This window comes from Plectropomus leopardus, chromosome 11 (genome assembly GCF_008729295.1).
Source record: "Plectropomus leopardus isolate mb chromosome 11, YSFRI_Pleo_2.0, whole genome shotgun sequence".
Lineage (NCBI taxonomy): Eukaryota > Metazoa > Chordata > Actinopteri > Perciformes > Serranidae > Plectropomus > Plectropomus leopardus.
The window spans coordinates 22937009-22961503 of NC_056473.1; the positions used below are offsets into that span (position 1 = coordinate 22937009).

At 40.0% G+C, this 24495-nt stretch overlaps 1 protein-coding gene across 1 annotated transcript in view; it reads left to right on the plus strand.

The window, feature by feature from the left end:
* The window catches only part of b4galnt4a (beta-1,4-N-acetyl-galactosaminyl transferase 4a), a 162586-nt gene that overhangs the window by 86730 nt on the left and 51361 nt on the right, over positions 1 to 24495 (plus strand). The window contains exons 3-6 of the mRNA XM_042495373.1: positions 3635 to 3733; positions 13447 to 13542; positions 15729 to 15819; positions 18636 to 18736. Of these exons, the coding sequence (XP_042351307.1) occupies positions 3635 to 3733; positions 13447 to 13542; positions 15729 to 15819; positions 18636 to 18736 (387 nt within the window). The remainder of the gene's footprint in view (positions 1 to 3634; positions 3734 to 13446; positions 13543 to 15728; positions 15820 to 18635; positions 18737 to 24495) is intronic.

A 24495-nucleotide genomic window follows, 5' to 3' on the forward strand; every position in this document is an offset into this window, starting at 1 on the left:
ACAGAGCAACCAGTCATCTCTCTCTGACTTTGCTTGAAGTGACAAAAGCCAAAACATTGAGGTTGCAGTGTCACGTAAGCTTTTCAGCATATTGTATGAGTCATAAAAATATCATTCTGCTGCAGGTGTTGAAATCAAGCTTCCCAGTGTTTTTCAAACATTCACAGTTTATCTGCACTTTGTATTTTATTGACCACCGAGTCCTGTCTTGTACTTTTATTCTCCTGCTGCATGTGTTTCACACGCCACTCCAGCTGATGCAATATGAATGTTGTGTCCTTCACAGAGTGTTTTTGTGTGTCAGACAAAAACTAGTGCTAGCTAGGTTTGTAAGTCCTTGGGTACGCACAAACATCAGGCACTTTACACTCCTCTGGTGTCAGACAGGAGGGGAGCCTGTTGTCGCATTTCTTCATCATTACCTTCCCTGCCCTCTTTCATCTCGCTCCCTTGGAAGTTAAAAAAGTAATCAAAGGCTTGGCATTCGACAGCTCTGTCTGTTTGCCTCGTCCACTTCAAGATTTTTCCTTTTCCTCCCCTGATTCTTTTGCAAACACCAGTGCCTCCTCCACAAAAGCCCCTCATTTCAGGGGCGCTGAAAAACCTCTCCAGCTTGTCTCAGTAGAGGTATGCCTCCTCTCTGACATCCCTGCTAAATGGAGGATGCTTTGCCACTCACTTACCAGCTCCGCGACACGGTACCTTCTCTGGGAGCCCAGCAGCTTTTTTATCTCCTCATAGCTGGCCGCAAACTTGTGCTCCTCTCTGCTCTGTCCTGTCCGTCACACCACAGCATTAACATTAACATGCCTCTTAGCCAGCAGCAAGAAAGAGCCCTGCAGTGCTCTGGCCTGAGCACCGGGCTAAATCCCAGATCAGGGGAGAGTTCAGGCTCCCTGGAGAGGAGATCTTGGCCGGCAGGGTGGATGGTTAGAGTATGTTGGAGATTATGGCTTTGGCGAGTCAAACGCTGGATTAGGAGTAAATGGTGAAGAGGAGATTCCACAGGGTCTTAATAGTAGCCTTCTGGGGAAATTCCCCCTGTGTTTCTTTGGCCTGTTCTTTCATTATATGCGGTGTGCGTGTGTGTGTGTGTGTGTGTGTGTGTGTGTGTGTGTATGGTATTCTCAGCTGTGTGTAATGTACAATATGCACTGCTCAATGCTTACATGAATTAGAAAGGGCTGTGGCTTTCAGTAATGATGCTGCTTTATCTCATATATCAATTATGTGGTTTGTTGAGAGGTTTGTGTAGCGTCATGTTACACAAGCGATGGATGGATGGATCTATGCCTTCATGCCTTTAGCTTTTAGGCACTGATATTTAAAACCACCAGTCATTTGTCTTTTCCTTTTATCAGTGTCTCTTTTTTTGTAGTGACTGATAGAGCTGGAACAATTAATCGATTAGTTGTCAAATATTAAACTAGGAATTGCACTCAGTTGAGTGCAGATCTCTGCCAGGCAGTTGCCTGCAATCATTGTTACTCTATACAATTCTTGTTATTCCAGCATATGATAACAAAAAAAATTTAGATTTATTGTCTTTTGTTGTGCCTAACCTTAGAGGATCATAACATATGGGACATGGAATTAATCTGCAGATGCTGTGGTGATGGACAGATGGACAACAATTTGTGGACAACTGGCATGTGAAGATTAACAGTTACCATACCTTGTACATTTGCTTATCTATGCTATTGAAAAAAAATGCAACTGGATGGAGAATCTCACCTTTATTTTAATTAATTTTAAAAGAGAGCCTTTTAACATATACTTTCATTAAAAATGGTTTCAAGTTTCAGTTATAGTAATAAAAACTTTGTTTAACTAAAACAAAACAAAAAGTTGCTGCAGTTGCTCTGATGCCGAGAATAGAGAATTATAGAAGAAATAAGCATAAGCACAGTATGTAAACACATAAAATAGAAAATGTTATAATGTATATATACTATATAATGTGCTGAGTGTGTGGAGTATAAAGTGTGTCAAAATATAAGATATAAAATAGAATTACAGGAGTAATAGAAACAATTAACAGTAGTATGAAACTCCTACACTGAAAATGTGGAAGGAACAAATGATGGAAATAGTTGCATGTGAAAAGATGCTGGGAAGACTGAGCTGCAAAAATGACATGGTGAAGGAACAATGGGACAGCCTTAGTGGATATATATGGGACTTGACCTTGGCAAGAACATGAGGGTGTAATACAATATTATGCCATTATTGTCATGTGCTAATGCCCACCAAGTTATAGTGAGACAATGAGCACTACTGTGTCAATGTCTGTTTGGTTACCTGCCTGTTTTTATTTATTTTAGGTTGTTTTTGTTTCTCCTGTTTATATAATGATTATTACTGACAAAATCAATAAAACTTCAAATTCTAAAAAAAAAAAAAACAGTAGTATGTGAGTATTTAAAATTATAATTAGACCAATGTATAATTTTCTGAGTGTGGAAAGTCTGGACCATTAAAAAAACGTTGTGCTTTATGCTACAATGCAATAGTAAAAATCGATTCATCAACGCATTGCAATATGTTCTTTGCCAATTCAATATCGATTCATAAAATCCTGAAATCGATTATTTCCGTTGTAATGACGCCCCGCTCCCGTGGGGGCAGTGTGAGTGCCGCCGGAGTGTGATTGACGTGGTTCAGAGGCCCCGCTTGACTCCCACAAAAACGTCTGTTGTTTATTCATTAAAATGGCAACAGTGGTGCGAGGTAGCAGTCGTTAAAATCAGCGCCGTCAACATTAAAAGCCGTCGTTTGGATACACCGAGTCGATAGTAGTTACGTCGCGTGTGAGCCTCGTGAGTCAGTGTTAAAACAATACGACGCACCTACGTAACCGTTTGAGCCGACACGCACAGATGTTTTGCATCCTGTTAGCGCTAAAGCTGTGGATCACACACAAATACAGGTAGATAAATCCTGCATAAATGTTTATTACTTTTGTTAAGTTCGGATCAGGCAAAAATGTGCACTTTTCTGTACTTTAAATTTATTTTAGTTTTAATTTTTATTTAGTAAAGAATAAAGTAATGGTAAAATCAGTTTTGGTTTCAATTTGTTCTAAATCAGTACAGATAATACAAACTTTATTGAACACATATCAGAAGGTATTCTAATGAATTACCTGGGTATTACTCACATCAACACACAACACTGAGTTGATATCGAAGCAAATGGATCAATATTGAAGTAAATTTGAATTGAATTGTGAAGTTCTTGACAATACCCAGCCCTACAGTACAATGTATTAAACTAGTATGTAAAGTTAGAGACTTAAAATATGTGTGTGATGACACAGTGAATAATCAATTATTTGGTTTAAGTAATTAAAAAGAATCTCTATCTTATTGGTTGTGAATATTTCCAGTATACCATAAACTGAATATCTTTGGGTTGTGATAAAAACAACACATTTAAGGACGTCATTTTGGGCTTTGGGAAACACTGAGACATTTGTTACAATTTTCTGACATTTAGTCCAAATAACTAGTCAATTAATCAAAGAAATAATTGGCAGATTAATATACTATGAAAATAATAATTAGTCGCAGCCTTTCTGTCTGATTTCATAGTCAAAGAGGAATAAGTGTGTCTTTGCTGTTTTTTCTTTTAGGATGATGAGCCAATCACAGGAGGGGCTGATGGAAGAGACCACACCCGCATCCGGAAGTTTCTCAGCCAGCGCCACAAGAAATTGCCATGGAAACCGGAGGTAACACAAATTATTTTATCTCCTTTCTTTTTAACTGAGGCTTAAACTACTCCCTTAATTGTCTTCTTTTTAACCCGTTTCTGACAGATAAGGATTCAAATTGCAGAGGTCTTTGAGTTGCTTTGCTTTTTGTGTAACTCATCAGCTTAGCCCTCGCACACACGCACCGAACTTTCATTTTCATTTCAACTGAGTGTTTTGCCTTATGTGAAATGTAATTTAGCCACAGATGTCTCACTCTGTTTTTGTCCTTTTAAGAGCAGTTGATAGTTGAGGTCAAACAGAGATTCAGTCATTCTCTGGCACTATTATGGGATGAACAAAATGTACCTTGCGGTTATGATGATAAATTATTGTGCTGGGATGATAATATTTCATACAAAGCCATTAGCGGGTTATATTTAAAGGCACCTATGACCTGGAGATTACAAGACGATTTAATTCATCCTAATTTTTCAGCTCACTTACTGAAGTAGTTTACAGACCTGCTGTAACAAAGGGAGCAGCAGACAGGGCAATTAAGCAGCAGTTTTGTGATAAGGAAAGCGGCCCTAGATTTGTAACCTCTTCAGCAGAGTTTAATTAAAGGATTGTGTGTGTGTGTGTGTGTGTGTGTGTCAGTGTGTGTCAGTGTCAGAAAGCCTAATCTGCAAAATATGATTTATTAGTGTACCTGGGGTAAAGTTGAACTATCTCTACTGAACACCACACTTTGTAGTTCTGGAGAATCTAACAGTTCATACACACAGCATGAGAGATAATTGGGATTTACTGTTGCATAAGTTACTTTCAAGTAGATCACTTTGACTGCAGTGATACTGTACTTTTTTTTTTTTTTGCAGGATTCTCTATCATTTACTGGCTTGTATTCAGCTTTCGTGCTGCTTTCACAAGGCATTATGCATGTAATCTTCCGCACAAGGCAGCATTAAACGCGGCTGAACACAGTATGTGCCTGATAATTTTACAGTTGTGTGACTGTTTTATTTTAGCAGTCTCTCCTGAGTTAGCCTGCCTTTGTCTCAGCAACTCAGTACTTTAAAAAGTTATGACTAAATGCTTAAATACATTCATAAACCCCGTCCTTATTAGGGCTGCACCCAACTTAGCTGTTCAATACGTATTTGCAACAATTTGTACCTTTTCTCCATAAATAGTTTAAGAGTAAGAGAACGGGGCTCAGCGGGATGTTCACGGTGACAGTGACAGGATACAAGCCCTTGCGTGCCAACTATGCTAACAACAGGTTGGAATGTGCAACAACATTTTTTGCAGATACAAGATATCAAACAAAACCAGAGACAGAAACAGAGACTCACTTGAACAATCTTAGTCCACTGAGCGGTCTGACTGATAAGATACAATGCGATGCGATGCGGCAAGACACGCTAATTTATTTATTCCACATGAGTTGGCAGTTGCAATACAAATTTAGTAAAGTGTAGATACAGGGTGTGCAATACACAAAGACTAAAGTAACAGCAGAAAAATACATTTGCATTGTGAATATAAAATACAGTTTGTAGCCAGTATAAGCTAAATATAAAACTTGATAAAATGATTTGAGTCTTTGACTTTTGGACAGCAGCTCAAACCCTTTATTTTATTACACTGTTTTTTGCACAACAAGCAATGGCAGTTAAAATGCTGGGCAGGACCAATATCATCATTTTGGCTTTGTAAATTGTCACATGTGGATTGTGTCTTTTTTTTAATCATTTGGCCTAAAAAACATCTGTTGCCTGAATATTGAGGGTCCTGCATCTAATTGTAGATGATGCTTTTTTGGCATAATTTAAAATGAGAAGTCACATTGAAATGAAACAGCCAAGCTAGGACTGCAGCCAAATGAGCTATCTGAATGTGGACCATGTAGAGTAATTGCACCAATGTGAATGGATGTCATGGACTGAACACAACAACACTCTTCATCGTGAACATCCTGTTTTATTTTTTTTTTAATTTTTTCTCTGAGCTCTCTTCTTTAACATTCTGTATGTGAAAAGCCGCGTCACGTTTGCACTTAAATACATGCACATGATTTCATTGACCAAACAGAATGTCTTATTTATGGTTTGCATTGGAAAAGCAAAGCAGCCTCAGAGAGAAATAAATTTTGCAACAACCACACCAACTACATTTTACATTAAGCACAACTAGCATCAAAGCGCACTTGTAGAAGTCAACATGCCATTTCTTTGACTCATTTCCAGCCTCCTCATAAAGCAACATGTCATTTAGTTTTGTGAATATTCTGCAAATGCAGTATAAATCTATCAGATGTTTCATACATCTCTATAACCTCAAAACTCTTCCTCTTTTATCTCAGACTTCTGCAATGTCAAACCTAAGCCAAGGCTGTCAGAAATTATGGAGCGCAGCAGTTCTTTCTTTGCTTTCCTCACCAGCTATCTGTCCTAATTACCAGCACTAACTTGTTTTCCTGGTGCACGGCCAAGATGGCAGAGGTCTGAGGGGCCACTGAGCTGGCACTGTCAGAGGCAAAGACTCAGGCTGGTGGAGGTAGAGTGGTGCCATATGCCAGCTGTCACAGACTGGGCAGAGGTCACACGGGCATCCAGAGGCATTCATACAAGCCACACAAAAAACTCTGTTATTTACAAGCAAAATAAAAGGCTTGCTCACTTTATTGTGTAAAATTTGTGCACCCTAAGGGAGATAAAGATAAAGCGAAAGTGGAAATATTAATTAATAATAATATTAATACTGATTCTACCCGGTGGTGGTTCAGGCAGGTTGGTTTTAGCTGTTACTGGCAACTAAATGAGGATTCCCAGCTGATGAACTCACCCAAAGGTGACTGAGGATTAGCATAGACATGCAGCTGTAGAGTTGACAACCTCTGTCCGCCAAGGACACTGGCATGTCAAGGACACTGACACTGGATAGAGATCAGTGAGACAGAGTTGGCCTACTTTTTTCTATCAGTAGCCAGTTATGAAGGGATAAACAGTCATTTGCAGAAAAAGCCGACATGGATCCAGAGAGAATTTGAGCATAATGAACAAATTTATGTAGCCGTGAACAGAAAGAAAGCAATGGTAAGGGGAATCAGTGACTTTGGTATCAGGATGACTTTTTTTTGTTTTTTGTTCCATGTGTATTGTTCCACATTAAAGGGAGACTTTATTTTCAAAATCATAATTTGTATATTAGTGATGCACCTCATTTTTTGTTGAATTTGTGAAGAAAACAATGGTGAATTAAGACTACAAAAACAGAGAAAATGTTTGATGAATTGAAATAATTGGGGGCCTCGTTTAACAACACCAGTGCTGTATCAAAGCATTTATTTTCAAACTCTCACACAACTTGTGCAGAATAATTCAAGTTTCATTTATTAAGTTATATGCTCAGTATTTTTTGCTATTTACAACACTTCTGCATAAGCAGTCTCAAGCATGGATGAGGTGAGTTGTTGCTCAGGCACAACACATATGCAAAAGGGTTTTAAATGGCAAGGTTTTAGCAAGAAGGTATGTGTTTGGGAAGTACTGGACCTAAGACTGGCCAAATAAGACTTGGATTATCCTATAAGTTCTATGAGAGTTTGTAAATTGATGTTTTGCTATAGTTTTTCTGTTGCTAGACCTGGACACCCTTTAACTCAAATTCATTCAGAATTTTCTTCATTTTCTTCAATTCAGAGTTTTTTGGATTCTTTGTTCACAGTGGAATCATGCAAGAAAAACAAAGTTTTCTTCACTAAGTCAGCATAACATGGGGTGAATTGATACAGAAATGGTCATTTTGTGGGTGAAGTATTTCTTTAAAGACAAATATCGCTGCTGTGGGGCACAAACTGCCTGTCTCCAAAAATGTATATATATTTTTTTCAGGGATTATAAAAAATGCTGTGTTTTTAATGGAGATAGGAGGTTTAGTTACAAGCTTTTTTAAATAGATTTCTCTTGTTGAGAGAGTAAAAACCCCACTGATAGATGTAGAGGGTGACCAATAGAAAATGAAAATAGTGAAATGTGGAGATATGAGGTTTGCACCTGACAACAACGATATGTATCCCAGATGTATTATAAATATGTGCAGTGATGTTAATCAGATATTCTGCAGGTGTTAAGCCAAATGCAGTGGCATTTTGCAAAGGGAGGATGGACAGATGTCAGTCTCCTGCTTGACTGACTGGCTCAAATTTCTGGTTTTCTGTCACATCATCTGCTGTAAAAAAACAAAATCAAAGCTGGAGATATGAGATTGCAGATTTGGGAAGCCTATTATTTACCACTCAAGGGGAAAGTGAAGACGATACCATGGCAGACACATTACTCAGGTGGGAGCAGTGATCACAGCTGGCTCCTCACGCAGAAAGACATGGAGTGTCAAAAACTGGAGGAAGAATTAGAGCTTTCTGTCGTCTCCGACCCTCCCACAATAACGTGAGAATGAGTAGGCAGGGGGAGGCCGCGAGAGAAGAAGTGTGATATTTGTCTCTTTTCATTGTTCATCAGTCTGTCTTTCTGTATTCAAATCAGTCAAACAGACAAACAGAAGCCATAAATGTGATTTCTGTTTCCCAGCTCGTCATTACAGTCAGGAGAATGATCGACAGCTTGTTGCAGGAGATGAGAAAAACTCAGCTCATTCTCTCTCTCACATTCCTCAGTTCGATATATCCACGGCAGCCACATCCACCCCCTTCCCCTCATACTACATCCCTTGAATGACAGAAGACATGTAATTGTAGGACAGATGGCAGATTATACAAACCCTCATTACAGTAGTTGATGAGGCTGGAATCTAGATCATATGAACCTTGTCTTGCATTTTTTGCCGCTCTCCTCTGTATGAAATGAGTTCTCATTATCTCTCACCATATAATCTTTTTTCAAACCTCTGTCCCTTTTGAAAACCCCCCTTTTTCCACGCTTTACCTGCCTACTTATCCCACTTTCTCCTCGTTCCTAAATTACTAGTGGGAAGAGAAAGATGAGATAGGTAGAGAGACACTATCTAAATGCCCTCTGTGAATTCAGATGGAGAGATTTCATAAAATGACATTCCTGTCGTAGCCACAGAGGGAATAACCGACATATAACATGTATCATTTGATCATTCGTTCAGCACTTACTTTTCAGCAAAGCAGCTCAGCTAAACCGCTACATACTATTATTTGTTATGAACAGTGGGCATTAAAGCCGTCTCTCCTATATGCCCTGGGGGAGTGAGCTGAGTGCTATTGTATATATCCCGGCGTGTCTTTGCCAGGAACATCATGTCTCACTTTTCTTATCCAAAGGGGATTTACAGTGTCAGTTGGTGCGATTGCTCGTCAGTGGGTGCACCGAGCGGCCATTTGTCAGTGCCTCGGTGCCAGCAGGAACGCAGAAGGCTGCACCAGATTTTTGAGAAAGGGAGACAGCCTCCCAGAGGAGAGAGAGGGAGTGAAAAGAGAGAGTCTGATTTGCGTTCCCTGTTGATAGCGCGACCAGATGGGTGAGAGAGAGGAGATATTAGAGAGCAAGGGGAGACGGAGATGTGCTAAGACAAGCTCGCAGAGATGTGGTTATGTGGGGGGAAATGTGTGGTTGGAGGAAAATAGGCGAGACAGTAACACTGCTGTTTAGAGCGGCCTCTTAAGATGAGCAGTATACTCTCATTAATTTTAAAAATCTTTATCAATCACTTGTTTCCTTACTCAGCGTCTTTCCCCTGCACCTGTCATTTCTCCAGTTCCGTCTCTCTTTTTTTTGCCTCACTTCTCCTGTATGACAGATGGCATTCATTGCTTTCCTCCATCTCCCTCACCTTAGTTTTTATTTTAAAGGTAGCCTGAGCTGTAGGTACTCTGTTGCTTTGAAACTGTGGTAGACTATATGTAGGACAGTAAGAAAGAAGTGGGTTAAGATAAAGATTGTAGTGATTCTGACTTAGGAGGAAACAGCTAAATGGACAGCAAGATAGAAAAAGAACTGACTCAAAAAGAAATGTGCAGTCTTCTTTACCAAGCCAAAAACATCACAATATTTTGACCTGTGAATTCTCCAGCTCATGACACCCGTGCACAGGATAAATGATATACATTATACTGCACTTGATAAAAAAACTGAAAATGTATTTAAATTTATTTTTTTCAACGTGATGAAGTGTATTCTTGAATAGCAAACTGCATTAACCTGAACATGACAAAATGCTTTGAAGTGCCTCTCATTCACTCATTCAAACACACACACACACACACAAACACACCACTTAATATTATACAAAGCAATGCGGATGTTTGGTATCTTACTCAAGGACACTTTGTGAGCTGCATTATTATTTTCTACAATATCTTATAGTATTTCATTCTTTGTAATGTCTATTAAACAAAACATTTAGTAAGGATTTATTGGTGGCTATGGGTGCACATTAAATATGAATAAACATTGCTTGAAAATATGTTAAAAGCAGGAACCAAGAAAGAAACTTAAAATGACTTACTGTGCATTTTTTTACATTGCATCTGCAGCTGCATTCTGCGCTCTTCATCTTGAGTGACTGCAGACTCTTGAAAGCAGTGGGGTGTTTCGTAATTCATCCACTACATGTATAAAATGCATGATTGTACTGCAGTAAAATGAAATATAGAGATGTACAAAAAAAAAAAATAGAAAATGTTCTCAGATGTCAGCAGAAATGTCAGTATCCTAGCACCTGTAATGGCTGCATTTTGCTGCTAATTAAGCAGTAACACGGAGCGATATGTACAGAACAGTATATCAAAAAACGAAAGATATTTTCCAGTATAGAGCATACTCCTCCCTGTCTTTGCCTGGAGGTAACCTGTGCTAACAACCTGTGCTTAACTCCTTCGCCCAAGCTCATTGAAACAAGTTACCTGTGATCAAATGTACCCTCAGAACCGACAGAATGATTGTGATTGACACATAGAGCCACTTTGATTTGTGCTCTCCTCTTGCATCTTATGCCTGTACACTGTTTTGCTGATGGGGAGGTTGTTACAGTGAGTGCAAGTACAGGAAACAATGCTTTCCTAACCTTCCAGTTTTTGGATCAGCCTTTAAGTCAATGGTGGCAGGACAACACAGAAGTCTGTCTCTGGTTTCGGATTAAATAACAACAAATGAGAGTGAAGGAAGAACGTAAGCAAGGCAGCAGCAGTCACGTCTGTCTCTTCTGCAGCCAATTACCGAACGTGAATGTGAGCTGACATGGTTGTAAAAAGCTGTCGTTTGAAAAGCAACAAGCTGCCGCAGCACAAGCATGGTCCTACATACACAAACAACCAAGTAAACCTTAAAAAACCACAAACATCCAAGTCATCTCCGTACAAAGTGTTAATGTGTGCTTCATTTTATCCCACGCTCCAAAACAGAGAATCAGGAGGGAGACAAAAAAATGAAATGGAGAGAGACAGCACGGGGAGCTGACAGTCGACAGCTGAGCACAGGGAAACTAAAGACAGCGAGGAGAGAAATCGACAGCGTTTGGCAGCACGCAGACAGAGATGGAGGGAAGGAGAGGCAGGGATAGAGAGGTCAGAGGGAAGAGGAGACAACATTAGGGATAGCGGCACTGAAGGCTTCGAGAGGCAGAAGCAGCACTTACAGGGAAACAGCTAAATGACATAACAGGAGCAAGGGGAAGCGTTAGCAGTCGGGGAAGCAAGGGGATGACAGGGTGAGTTTTAAGGATGAAGAAGATATAACTTTCCTCTTGCCCCATTCCACAGCCTGTCAAGGCCGGAGCACAGACAGACCTCTCGCAGCTCTGTCACCCAGAAAATGTAACCAATTACACACAAGCAACTCCCGAGCAGAAAGCCGACTTTACAGCCTGTGGCCTCTCCAAGGCTACACAACGATATGTGTGTTTGAATAATTAGAGACTTTAAAGGCTGTCCTCTTACTGCTATTTGACAAGAGGAGGGGTGAGGTGGGGGCCATGGCAGAAAAGGTTTGCTGTTAAAACCCACAGGAAATCTATTAAAAGCTTTACATAAGGCATATTTGCACAGGGACTAGTCCCGTCTGCTAAATCTCTCTAACACCGCTACGCCTCCTCCTCTCCCTGCCACTCCCTTTTTTCAACATCAGACGCTCATCTTTTTGACTCGCCGTTTTTCTCTGATTTAATTCTGTTGACCTCGCAAATCCCTGTCTCATTCTTATTTTCATTCACATCTGTCTTTCTGTGGGGAAAAAATCTAAAAATCTAAAAACTAAAATCAGGATTCCCACTGCTTTGGACTGACATGTTTGGTCAACAAAAAAATATCTCATGTTTAATGCATTAGCTCTAATTGCCGTGCTGCTGTCAGTGCGGCTGGCACTTAGTTGACCGTACGGAGCCGGGAGACAAATGAAAAGGGCCACTTTAAGCAGGGCCATCTGTTAAATGCCAGTGTGACAGTGAAGGAGCATGACACCATCCATTCACGTCTTTCTCCTTTAAATGCAGATATGTAAAAAGGTGTTTACCCTCTCCTGTCTCACCCCTCTGATCCCTCTGATGAAAGTGCACAACAAGATTTTTGGCTAAGTGAGGAGGGTTTTTTTTTTTTGTCACAAGGTCAGTCTCATTCTCCTGATTGATTGATTTGACAGCTCACACTTGTTGACTATACAGCTAGCAGGTACTCTGCTGCGCATAGAAAAAAACTACCTCCATAAAGCAAGCTTTTACTTTGATCCAACCAGGGAACCCCACTGCATGGTCTTATAGTCATTTGGTGAGAGTCAGCTTGCTGCTGAAGTTCTGTGTGATGTTCTAAATATCTGTGGCGGCATTACAGTGGCAGCCTGCTGGGACTGCTGTCACGCATTAAAGGAAGGCATATGTGGGTACGGTATGCGGATGTGTGTTGGTACAGTTGGTTGAGCATCCAGTAGAAAAAGTTTTCAGGTCAATAAATCACTGAGACACCCCCCTAAGGCTTAAGCTGCATTTGTGCACATGTGTGAGTTTACACAAGTTTATAAGCATGCATCTGCACATGTAGGCACATCTCTAACCCTCATGCCATGCCCAGTGATTGATGTGTGTAACAATAACAGTCTCACATTCATGCAAAGTGTCACTTTTGGAACCATAACATTTGTTTGTCGTTGAAAAATTGAAGTCTTTGCCTTGCTCCATAGATTTTGTATTTTATTTTTTACATTGTATGTGATCCAAAACACTCTACTTCCAAAGCGGCATGACACACGAGTCATCTGAGAGTCATCTCTTCTCACATATGAGCAGACCCATGTGTGTGTGTGTTTGTGTGAGAGAGAGAGGAAACTGTACCCCAAGGCAGACTGGTTCCACCATCTGTCCTTGTTATGTCCTGTGATTTCCCTGTGTAATTCAGACTAATGTCAGACTATGGGCAGGGGACGAGCTCTGACAAACTGCTCCAGACATTCTCAGTCCACACTCCCCCTCCCTGATACTCCTGAGCTTTCTGTCACCTTATCTTACTCAGGACAGCGAGAACATCGAAAACTTCATGCTGCAGTCACATGCTTCACCATGAATTCATCTGTCAGGCGAGATGGAGAGGCATCAGAAATAATAGACATTCCAGCGCAAAAATATATCTACTGAAACCAGAGCAAATGACAATTTTGCTGTCACAATGGGTTGCTGAAGTACTGAAGCAAAACCTGCCTACTTAATAGCAAATGTGATGCTGTTATTGCTGTGTGCACTAACCTGTTTCCTCTCTGTGTGTTATTGTGTGTTGGCAGTATAAGGGCCAGGCCAACCTGCATGTATTTGAGGACTGGTGTGGCTCCTCTGTAGCTCAACTCAGAAAGAACCTGCACTTCCCTCTTTACCCTCATGTAAGTATTACAGAGCGGGCTGAGTGACCATCTGTCTGTTACTATTCTGTCTTTTATGTGGGCTAAATGTGGTATTAAAACAATATTATGATGACTGTCAGCAAAGCCTCCTCCCCATTAGTTACTGTTGCCATACAGGGTCAGGGTCTTTGTTCTTGCATTGCATTTGCACCGATCAGTCAAAACATTAACACTACTGACAGGTGAGGTTAATAACACTAGGCTGGTTTCCATTAGCCCACAAATTGCACAAATTGAAATTGCGAATATAAGGTACACCTATTGGGTACAAAAAAACCCCCTCCCATTTATTGCAAAAATGTTTTTACACTCACATGAGGTGGTATTTTTAGGGAATTTGGAAAAGCCATATTTTGCAAAACTGTAATGGAAACACTTTTTTTGCTGTTATAGGTCACATGATGCTTTAGCTATGCGCTTGTCAATAGAACTGGCTCCCTCGGGTATGATGCAGCAGGCGCTACAAGAGGTGTTATTGTATCGCATAACTCTTCAAAAGTTCAGCAGATTATCTGGAAGTTTTGAATCCATAATTCCTCTGTGAAAATGTGAACTGTCACCTCCCAGAAATCCCTCATACGTGGCCACTCCCACGTCTTTCTGATAACCTGCTGATGTTTTGAACATCCTTGGCCATGCTTCTTGGAATGTTATCTTATCACCAGAGGAGAAGTGCTTAACATCGCAAGAAAAGTTACATAACATCAAACAATGGAATTGCAGTCATCTCGCAATTGTGTTTCATTGACTTTTCAAAAATATCTCTTAGTTTTTGCGCAAATGTGTAATGGAAACTCACCTACTGATCATCAAGTTCCAATGAAATGTTCTGCTGGGAGACCTTTGATCCTGGCATTCATGTGGATGCCACTTGATGTGCTCTACTCACCCAAACACCCTTGCAGACTAATTTTAACCCTCCACCTGGCAATGACACTCCCTGATGGCAGGGACCACCTAACAGAACAATGCTCCATGCCACACCTCAAAAACTGTTCAGACCTGGCCTCAAAACTTCCCTGATAGCAAACTGGTCAAGAATCTGTGAGATGTGCTGGTACCCCAGAGGTACACCTGATCCATGGTGGGGCCTCTTTGGATCGGACATGACTCTGACCTGTCATGGCATTGACACAGGAGCTCTTTGGGTTTCATGTGGTGCCTGGCACTGAGTGTTGGCTGCGCATCCTTTGAGTCCCGTGGGTTGTGAGATGGGGTACTGCCATGACCCACAGATGCTTGATCAGTTTGGGGCCTGGGGAGTTTCGAGGCCAGGTCTCTGTTACATTCCTCTGGTCATTCCTGAACTGTTTGTGCATTGTGGCATGGCACAGTATCCTGCTGTGGGGCCACTGCCATCAGGGAGTGTTGTTGCCATGAAGGGGAGTGCTTCCTTTGTAACAGTGCATAGGTGGGTGATGCATGTCAGGTGGAATCCACATGAATGCCAGGACCAAAGGTTTTTCAACAGAACATGGCATCGTAACAAGATGATCAATGATATTCACCTCACCTGACAGTGGTTTTAATGTTTTGGCTGATCAATGTATGAAGTTTACACTGATAACAGCTGAGTACTTACCACAAGATATTTTTTAGCTTGAAAAAAATGGGTCCTTATCTTCAAGCAGAGGTGGACAGAGGCAGACCTTTAAATTCCAGGTGCTGACCATTGATTTGCTGCCAGCTACCTACTTAAGCTAGCTCTATGAGTTAGCTGAAAACGCCATCTCTGGCAACTTTTTATGTTTCAAACTGACTCAATTTTACAGAAACCCTGTGAAAAGGTCTTAGACATGCACTTAACTATGATATCGTTCAAAAAGACTAAGGCAGACAAAGCATCCCATCATCTTCACCATGATTAATGCACAAGACACAAAAACAGCATTTTTTGTGTATGGCAGTGCAGAGCTGGTTAGTTCTGGTGTTACAAGTAAGATAAGGAAAAATGTAAGATCAGACAAGCAGCTTCAACAAGTGTAGAAGTCTAATGCTTAATAGGCATAGTTACGGTTAATAAGCTATATTTGGACAATTACTGGGTTAGGGAATGGTGGTGGATAGGGTTCACTTAAAATAAATAAGTTGAAGCTTATTTGTTATCTGTTATTGCAACAACTGCTGCATCTGTAATCAGAATTTATTTCTGTTTCTCGCCCCAGACAAGAACCACGTTGAAGAAGCTGGCAGTCGCTCCAAAGTGGAAGAACTATGGCCTGAGAGTATTTGGCTTTCTTCACCCTTACAGAGATGGTAACTAGCTCATTTTATTAGCGAGTCCCTCCTCTGAGGCCGAGGGCCTTGGAACATGTGTCCTTTATAAGAGGGGACAATTTCCACTGCCCTCTTAATCCACGCTCTTGAGAGCCACTAATATAGTGGATATTCACATTTTTATTCGGGTTGAATGCCAGGGATCTCACTGCTAAATCTCATTGCAGGACCCTAGAGTCCAGTTGCTATGGGAACTGAAAAGCCTTAACACCCAAGTGCCCTTATACAAATTGCAGAATCTGAAGTTATTAATTAGATTACCACTCATTTCAGTCTCCTTTGTAGCTTTTGTTGGTGTTACATCTCTCTCCTGCTGATGGCTCAAAGGTCATACTATCCTCAGGATTCTAGCAAGCACTCTAACAAGTGCCCTCCACCCTCACACCGCCAAATGTAAACTTTTACATGCTATTGTAGATTGATTGAATGTTAAATAACTTGAGATAGCGGAGTGAATATGCTTGGAGGTTTTCCAGATTGCAGACTATAAAAACTGCTCACTGTCACATGACCTATACCCTGTCTATAGGCCATGTTTGTCCTTGACAATGCAGTAACTCCTTTATCATTGTGATTTATTCAGATGCAAGAATATTTCATTTATGAATTATAGCTGCTGCACAGCGATGGGTCGAGGCCGGGCATTTTTAACAGCGAGCAGCAGACGAATTGGAAGATAATGAACACCTATGAATTATAATTTGCATTCTTCATCGCATGAGGTTTAAACTCGCAACCTCAGACACAAACAGCAAGTCACTCTCCCAGTAAGCTACATGCCAAGTGAGAAACCATAGATGGCTTCATAATATGACTGAGCCAACCACTAGGGTGCAGCTTCCTGTGCATAGGCAGATTTCAAACTGTTGTTTTTGAGATAAAACATATTACACACTTAATCTAGTATGACAGCAAAATTGTTATTTTTAATAAATATTGAATATTTATCTAGCAAGAATTTGCAAGTATGTGTTTATAGCACCATTTAGTCAAACATTTTGATGCACTGTAGGCTCAGCTTTTGATAAATCAAAAAAATGTGTAGATTGTTTGCATAGGAAGCAACTATTAAGTTAGCTGTCAATTGAGCAAAAAAATGTGGAAGGAGAATGTGGAGTTTTTGATAAAACTAAAGTGATGGACCTCATAATTTGAGCAACATTTTCGGGCCTAAATTTTGGTCTGTGTTGCAAAAATGTAGTAGGTATGAATGATTTGTTATGATTTTTCAAACTTATGAAATTTAGACAGTCGTTGTAGTGCCACCATCAGGACGACTGGCTTGTGTTTGTAGCTGAGGAAGTTTTTTTTTTAATGTTTTTTTATGCATGGGAAGCTGAATTTCCTTGAAAGAATAATAATAACATTGAGGAAGACAAGAGGGACCGGCAGCTTTGCTGGGCCCTAATTATATGTAAATTGTACCAGGTAGCATTTACATTTACTTTAGATCTTTGCAGATTTCTTACCATAATGCCTGCCTTAAGTCCTCAAAAACAGGGGGGGCTGAAACCGAAAGAGGGGTCAGGAGACCCTTCCCCAGAGTTTTAGCCTGTTTGTTTCCTGCATTCTGGTGACTTCTGAATAATCAAGATAACAAAAAGATGTATGTACTGCATTAGCATTTTTATGATAGATAGATTTACTGTAGTTTAGTTTTTGGTTCATGACCTGGCCTGCAGCCGGCTGTCCTCCCTTACCCACACACCCCCGGGTGCTGGATGCCTATATGAGGTGGAACGGAAGACTTAGTGCCTCCGGATGACAGCTGGGTACCCCGGTGCAGTGGAAGAGTGGTAGCTGGGGCTCCTTCTAACTCCCGAGGCACGGCTCAAACCCCCACTAGAGCGACCCATTTGACTTACACACACGTTAACGTGATCAGCAGAGAGATGAGATGTCTGGCAGCTCGACTCATGCCAGGCTGACATGTGCCTCACTCCGGCCCTGGGGGGGTTGGAGACGTAACGAGATGGGAGGGGAACAGTAGAAAGAAAGAGTCATATGGCTCATACACACTGTGCAGTGCCAGAAAAGCTTGTGATAACGAAAAAGGAAAAAAAGTTTTTAAAATTTGTCAAAAATTGGGAGAAAGACAGGAGAATTGTGATCCCAGAAGGAAACAGAGTCTCCCAGAAAAACACGGAGGATGTAAAGTTTGATTCCTAGACAAGTTAACAGAATGTCAACCTCTACTATATAGAAGTATATCTACTTAGAATACTGTTTGCCACTCCCAGCACATCACCATCTCAGCCTTTGACAAACCACTGCAAAATCACATTGACATGTGCTGTTTATTACTTCTCATAACGGTAGAAAAGTGTCTCAGGCAACAGCTTGAGGTGTTAATCAGCTGAGGGAAAATTAACTTTGTGCAACTCCTACTATAAATAATTTTGTGGGACAAACATTGTTCATTATCCTCAAGTATGCTGATCATCCACATTTATGCTTAAAGATAACCTTAATTAACTAACTTTACTGGCTGCTCGTTTGCTTCGCATGTGCCTTCAGGTTTAGATCAGTACACAGATGTTCGTTTCCATATACACACTTGTTACATATGAATTGGAAATTCAGTTGCAGAAATCCTTTTGATATAAGTGACCAAACATCACATCTCTGATCCTGCCAGAGGCAGTCTCAGCATCACATTTTAGTTGCATTTTCACACCTAAGAATCTATTTCATGAGGTCATGCCCTATCTGATTTCTCAGATTAATCTTATCTGGGATCAAACATATCTCCCTCCACCAATGCACACTTTGATCTTGTTTTTTTTTTCCTTCAGGTGATTTCCAGTTCTCTGTATCATCTGATGATAACTCTGAGCTCTGGCTGAGTCCTGATGAGAGCCCTCTCAACGCCAGACTGCTGGTCTATGTAGGACAGGTAAGCACTGAGCCTGTGCTGCATTCTTTTACAATATCTGAACCACAGAGAGAGCCACTTCACAAAAAATCAACAAGGTTCCAGCGCTCCTTATGCTTTGTTATTCTCATCAAATTCACTAAGTACAGTTCCCAACTTTAACTAATATTGCTTAGCAACAAGCTTTTACTTGAGGAAGGAACTAAATCACATGGGGCCTGAAGATGTTCACACTTCTCAATGTCATGACTTAAAAAGCAAAAAACACTTTGTATATTACATACCTCTGGGAACGCACTTCCACAACACAATATGTGCAAGGAAGCCAAACCCTTGTCATTAGACTGCATTGTGACTTTATTTTCTGATATGATATTCAGGCTGAGGGTGACTCACACATCTAAATGGCATCTAATGGATTCCCGTCCTTTCATATGCAATCATGCACACAATGACAGATTGGATACGGGAAAGTATTCTTTAGTTATTAATGAGATTGTAAAGGTCAAAAGCTATTAGACTAACATTGCTATGATCTGAAATCGGTGCTGAGACAGTTGCTGTTAGTAAGAACAGTGGGTCCTGACCAGTCAACAACTTAAGCCTTTTATTCTGCCGGCACTCAACCTTACAGCAGCGGGAGGAGCATTGAGCGATTTGACCTTGTTCGTCTTTAGTAATCACCCACTCACCTCATGTCACCATCCCAACACTCAGGCTATCACTCACCTCCAACACACAGCTCAGAATACAGCACACTTAAATCCTCCTGTAGAACATCCTGTGAAAAATCGTTTCCTTTCCCATCTATCCTTGAAGTACCCTCTGCCCGCGATGGAATAGAAGTCAAGCTGCGGTGCTACTGCCCTCACTAATAAAGTTTTCTCAGTGAAACCTTCTTAAATTTTTAAGAAGGTAAGGATGCATGAGGTTGAACAGTGTTTGAACTACACTGTTTGAGTGCTCTGGGCAAATATGTGTCAGGAGCAAAGGTCCAGCGTTGGCACTATCTGTATTCCAACAGGATGTGAGATGTCACCAGATTCCATGGGAGCTGAGATTAATTAGTCAGCCACTAATATTGATGTGACATTTAGCGGTGGAGAAATATCATCTAGGTAATGGCAGAGCTGTGGCCAGGGATCACTCATTGTGCCACTGGCTGACAGACAGGCCTCGCTGCCTCCCCTGTCTTTAGAGACACTTTGTGTTTCACAGATAAAATCTAATTCCTCATTATGTGACCCATCTGTCTGAATAAATTTAAGGGAAGAAGAGAAGAAACAAGTAATTATTTTTTAAAAATTAGGACCTGACATATTTTTTTTTACATTTATATGCAGCATTATAACTCAGTGTTGCATACACACTATATTCTGAGGTCTTCGCACATCACTGATTTTATGCCCAAAGCAGGTGATGCAGTGCTTTGCTAATCTGAAAAGAAGGCTTACTGCCAAGCCTGCTTTTAAGACTTTTAGCTTTAAAGAGGTCTCAAACTTTTCTTTCCACTTTTTATGCTATTTAAATTCTCCTAATAACTTGTAGCTGTTAGAAAAATTAGATAATTACACGTAATCATATTTGTATTAAACTGATAGAGTAAGTAAATAGTATTGAATTGACCATGTTGCACCAGGGCTATTCAATTACTGATTCAATTGCTGCACTTTAAATCCAGGAAATGTAGTGGGGTCAGGTAATTTCAGCAGCCTATTCTAATCTTAACATTTGTTTAGCTTTTGGTGATGACAAATTTGAATGAATCTAGTGAAAAAATTACTATGTTTGTAATTTCACATTAAAAATAGGTCAGATATCTGATCTAGGCACATCACAAAGTGCGGAAACAGAATTAAAAAAAAGCAACCAATGCTATCAATGCATAATAGTGCACAGAAACACACACACACACACACACACACACACACACACACACACACACATAGCGAGAGAGAGATAATGAAGCCTAGTAATGAACATCTGAAATAGTGACTTGAACATAGCATGCACTTGGATGTGAGATTCTCTTTAAAGCTTCTGAACTCTCTGTTGAGAATGTTTGTTTTTTTGTGGCTAGAGGTTCAGAACTGGAAACTCCAATGATTTGGGAAAATGTCCTTAAAAATTTCATGAGGAGTTTTGTGCTTCGGTAGGGGCTGGAGTTATTCCAAGGAGTTGAGGAGAAGGTATCTAAATTTTATGAGCCATGAGTCAAATTTGACCCCCTAGCATAATGTTTGTGTATAAACCAACGCAGTTTAAAATCATCAGAGTGTATGCCTTTGTCAGTGTCTCATGAGCTGTGTGGTTCTTTGCTCAAACTAGTGGTCTTGCTTTCCTTCCCGCTCTTTTATAACAACCTGACTCACTGTTCTTAAAATACACATAGTATTGTAAAGGATTGTTGCTTTACATCAGGACACAGCAGTGTCATCCTCGATAGTGAACTGACTATATATGGAAGGTGCTGCCATGCGACATTTAGCTGTGATAGGATGAGAGGCAGGGAACTGAAGCGTTTCCGTGGCGTTTCCGTGGAGACCCCTGTCAGCATTTCGTCGCTAGGCTTTTGAATTATGCACTGGATGTGACTGATATCTCCTGATGTCCCGCAGGACATCTTAATGAAAGAATGACGTCATCTGCAGAGGTCCATGTCTGTCTTCCTCATACACACGTACAAAAAAACACCCACAAATATTAGTTGACAAGGAAAGATTTCTTACAGAGGCCCTTTAATCCCCGAAAGACAAAATCAGTCTCAAGTAATGGTTGGTTCTCCTGGTCGGTCCTGACATGTACCAGCTCGCTCTGGTCAGTATGTTGGGAAGAGAGAAGGGGCGTTTCTAATAAGAACACTTTCAGTCTTGCTGAGACATTATCTGCACACATACGAATATACTTAATGTGAGTGAGGATCACCCATTGTCCCGCCTTGGAATTAATCATATTTTTTATGCCCACAGCTAATCTGTAATGAGATTTTCCTTCAATCAGAATGTCCAGCAGCTCCCGCAGAGCTTCCCACAGAAACAGACCATGGCTTTTCTGATATTGAGAAAGCCTTATGAGTAGCACAAACCACGTGTGTGCACGTTTGTGTGTGTATGTGTTCGTTCACTGGTGTCGCTCTCGTGTGTGTTTGTGCAGGCACATGTAGGCACTGATGGATGTCATATATGATATGATACTTATTTTGTCTGGTTCAAAAAGCAGACACAATAAGACATAGACAGAGATACACAGGAAACTGGGCTGGGGAAGTAATCAATATGAGATTGGGGAGGAGCTGCTCATTCTCAAACAGACAAGACTTTGTCACCAGTAACAGACGCTATTAAACAACTCAATACATATTACAACTTAAAAAAAAAAAACACTTTCCCAGTGTGACTGCTCAGCTCATCACTCAGTTTTCTTTGGAGCCTTTTCCACTTCAAACATTTTGACATGTCATAGAAGGAGAAGCACAGGGGAAGATGATAATATAAATTATTGCTGAATTCCATTTAGCTGCATGTGGGGCCGACCCGGATGTTTCGGAGCTTTGATCGTTGCCATGGTCAAAAAAGCTGCAGCGCAGCCTTTTGCTTGCATGATCCTGTTTAAATAGACCTCAAATATAAACCATAATAACAAGACCATTTGTTATTTTTGCAGTAGAAAGTTAAGGCTTCTTTCTTCCTTGTCTTCACATCATTACCTTACATGTTATGCAAATGTAGTATTTCACCATAGTTATCCAGGAATTTACCCTGAATTTTCCCTGTGGCTGTGGGGGATCATTGTTTGCATAATACTGTATATATCAAATACAATTAAAAACCAAAATAGCTCGAACATTTGTTCTTTTTGCAGCAAATAAATAAGGCATCTCTCTTTGTCATCTCGTTTTATCCTCATACTGAGGTGAAGAGGGTACCTTACATTTGTTGCAAAAATGCATGCTGCCTCCAGAGTAATGAATGATGAATCTATCACAACGCCTTTGCATTCTAAAAAATAAAAACTAGCATATCTCAAAAACAAAATAATATATATACTTCAATAGACTGTTGGAGTGTTAGGGAATATTTTATTTGTGTTTCTACATGTAAAAATCTTTTGGATCATAATGTTTTGTATTTTTATGTTGTAAAATCTGATGAAAACAGAACATCCTTTTAACTGTTATAATGGTTTATTGAATTACATCATCTTTTAGCTTGAATTGTACAGATTTTAGGAATATGAAGCATTTGAAGATACTTCAAGAAATGACATCACAATAAACAAAAATACCAATATGGGCACAGGCAGACCATTTCTATGGCAAAGTTCAAAAAGTTATTTTTAAAAACTCACATAAATTAAGAAGTGGTTATCCAGCATTATTTATTATGTATCAACATTAACTATTTTTGATTATTCTCAGACAAGGACATTTAAACTTAGTTTTTAAAACATCTTTCTAAAAACAATAAATAGAAAATTTTGTATTGTAAACCATGCAAAATGTATAATGACCTTAATTCTTTGTTGAAGATCCAAGTTGAAATTTCGTACCTCTGTGCATCTAGTAATTCAATTACAGAGACATATATATATATATATATTATAAATAAATACACAGATTTTAAAAAAAGAACAGGGTGGGGAATAGATGACCCCAAGATTAAAATTTGAAACCTGCTTTAGATAGGCGATCCATCACAGAAAGCAGCGTCTTTCTGCTTTTATTCTTGCGGCATTGACATTATATGCGTGTGCAGAACACTTCATTCAAACTAATTCCAACAGCTGTATAACCACCCACTGATAACGTAACTTTGACAACAGTACAAACAGACATGAGAATAATTGTGATGGATTACCACACTAAAGATAGTTTGAAGTTTCTGCAGGCGGATTTTATGCCAGACTAAAATGAATGAAAATCAGTCACTGCCTTGAAAGTGGAGAAAAAAAAAAACAAAACACAGTTTAAAATCATACACTTCATTTGAATGGACTCATCTCATGAACACTGTAAACATGATCCCACTTGAAGGCACAAAGTATTTCTGTGTAATGAGCCAGTGCAGCCAGAGGTCACTATCAAAACAGAGCATGTTGCTGACTGTGGTGATGAGTGCACCTGTTTTGCTTTTCTTTTCACATTAAGTTGATCGCAATTAGGCCAGTGACAGCACTCTCCGCTGTCTATACTGAGGTCAAAGTGTTGCAGTCAGTTTGTTTTCCTGGAGCCTCTAAGCCAGTTAATGAATGGCCCTGTTTCGTTTTTAATATTTGTGTTCTCATTATCTGCCTTTTCAATGACATTGACAGAGCCATTTTGATTTTTGCCATTTTCTTTTTGTTACACTTCAATTACATGCATACTTAGTTTTGAAATATTTATCAGATTCATATTTTGCTTTTCTTACATTTTACTCTTTACTTATCTTATCATTTACTCCTCTAAAAGTCTGGGGCTTAAACTTGACCTTCACCATGAGTGCAGTCCAGTGTGATGCATTTATCAACGTTCCTCTAAATCATAAGGTAGCTTGGTCAATAGCATTATTCACAGCACCTATTCACATTCTGAGTTTTCATTGTAGAAACAACGCTGGTGGAATTAATGACATCAGTGACTGTTTCGTTTAATTGTATCACTGAGCCTTATCAGTGAGCAAGAAAGCACAATAAGAGGGCCCTAAAACTGTAACTCTTAAATGGCACAATGCCATAATCCATCTTAATAGTTAAACCTGTGTTATTCCTGGTATGACATGAGATGTCAAAATATCTGTCAT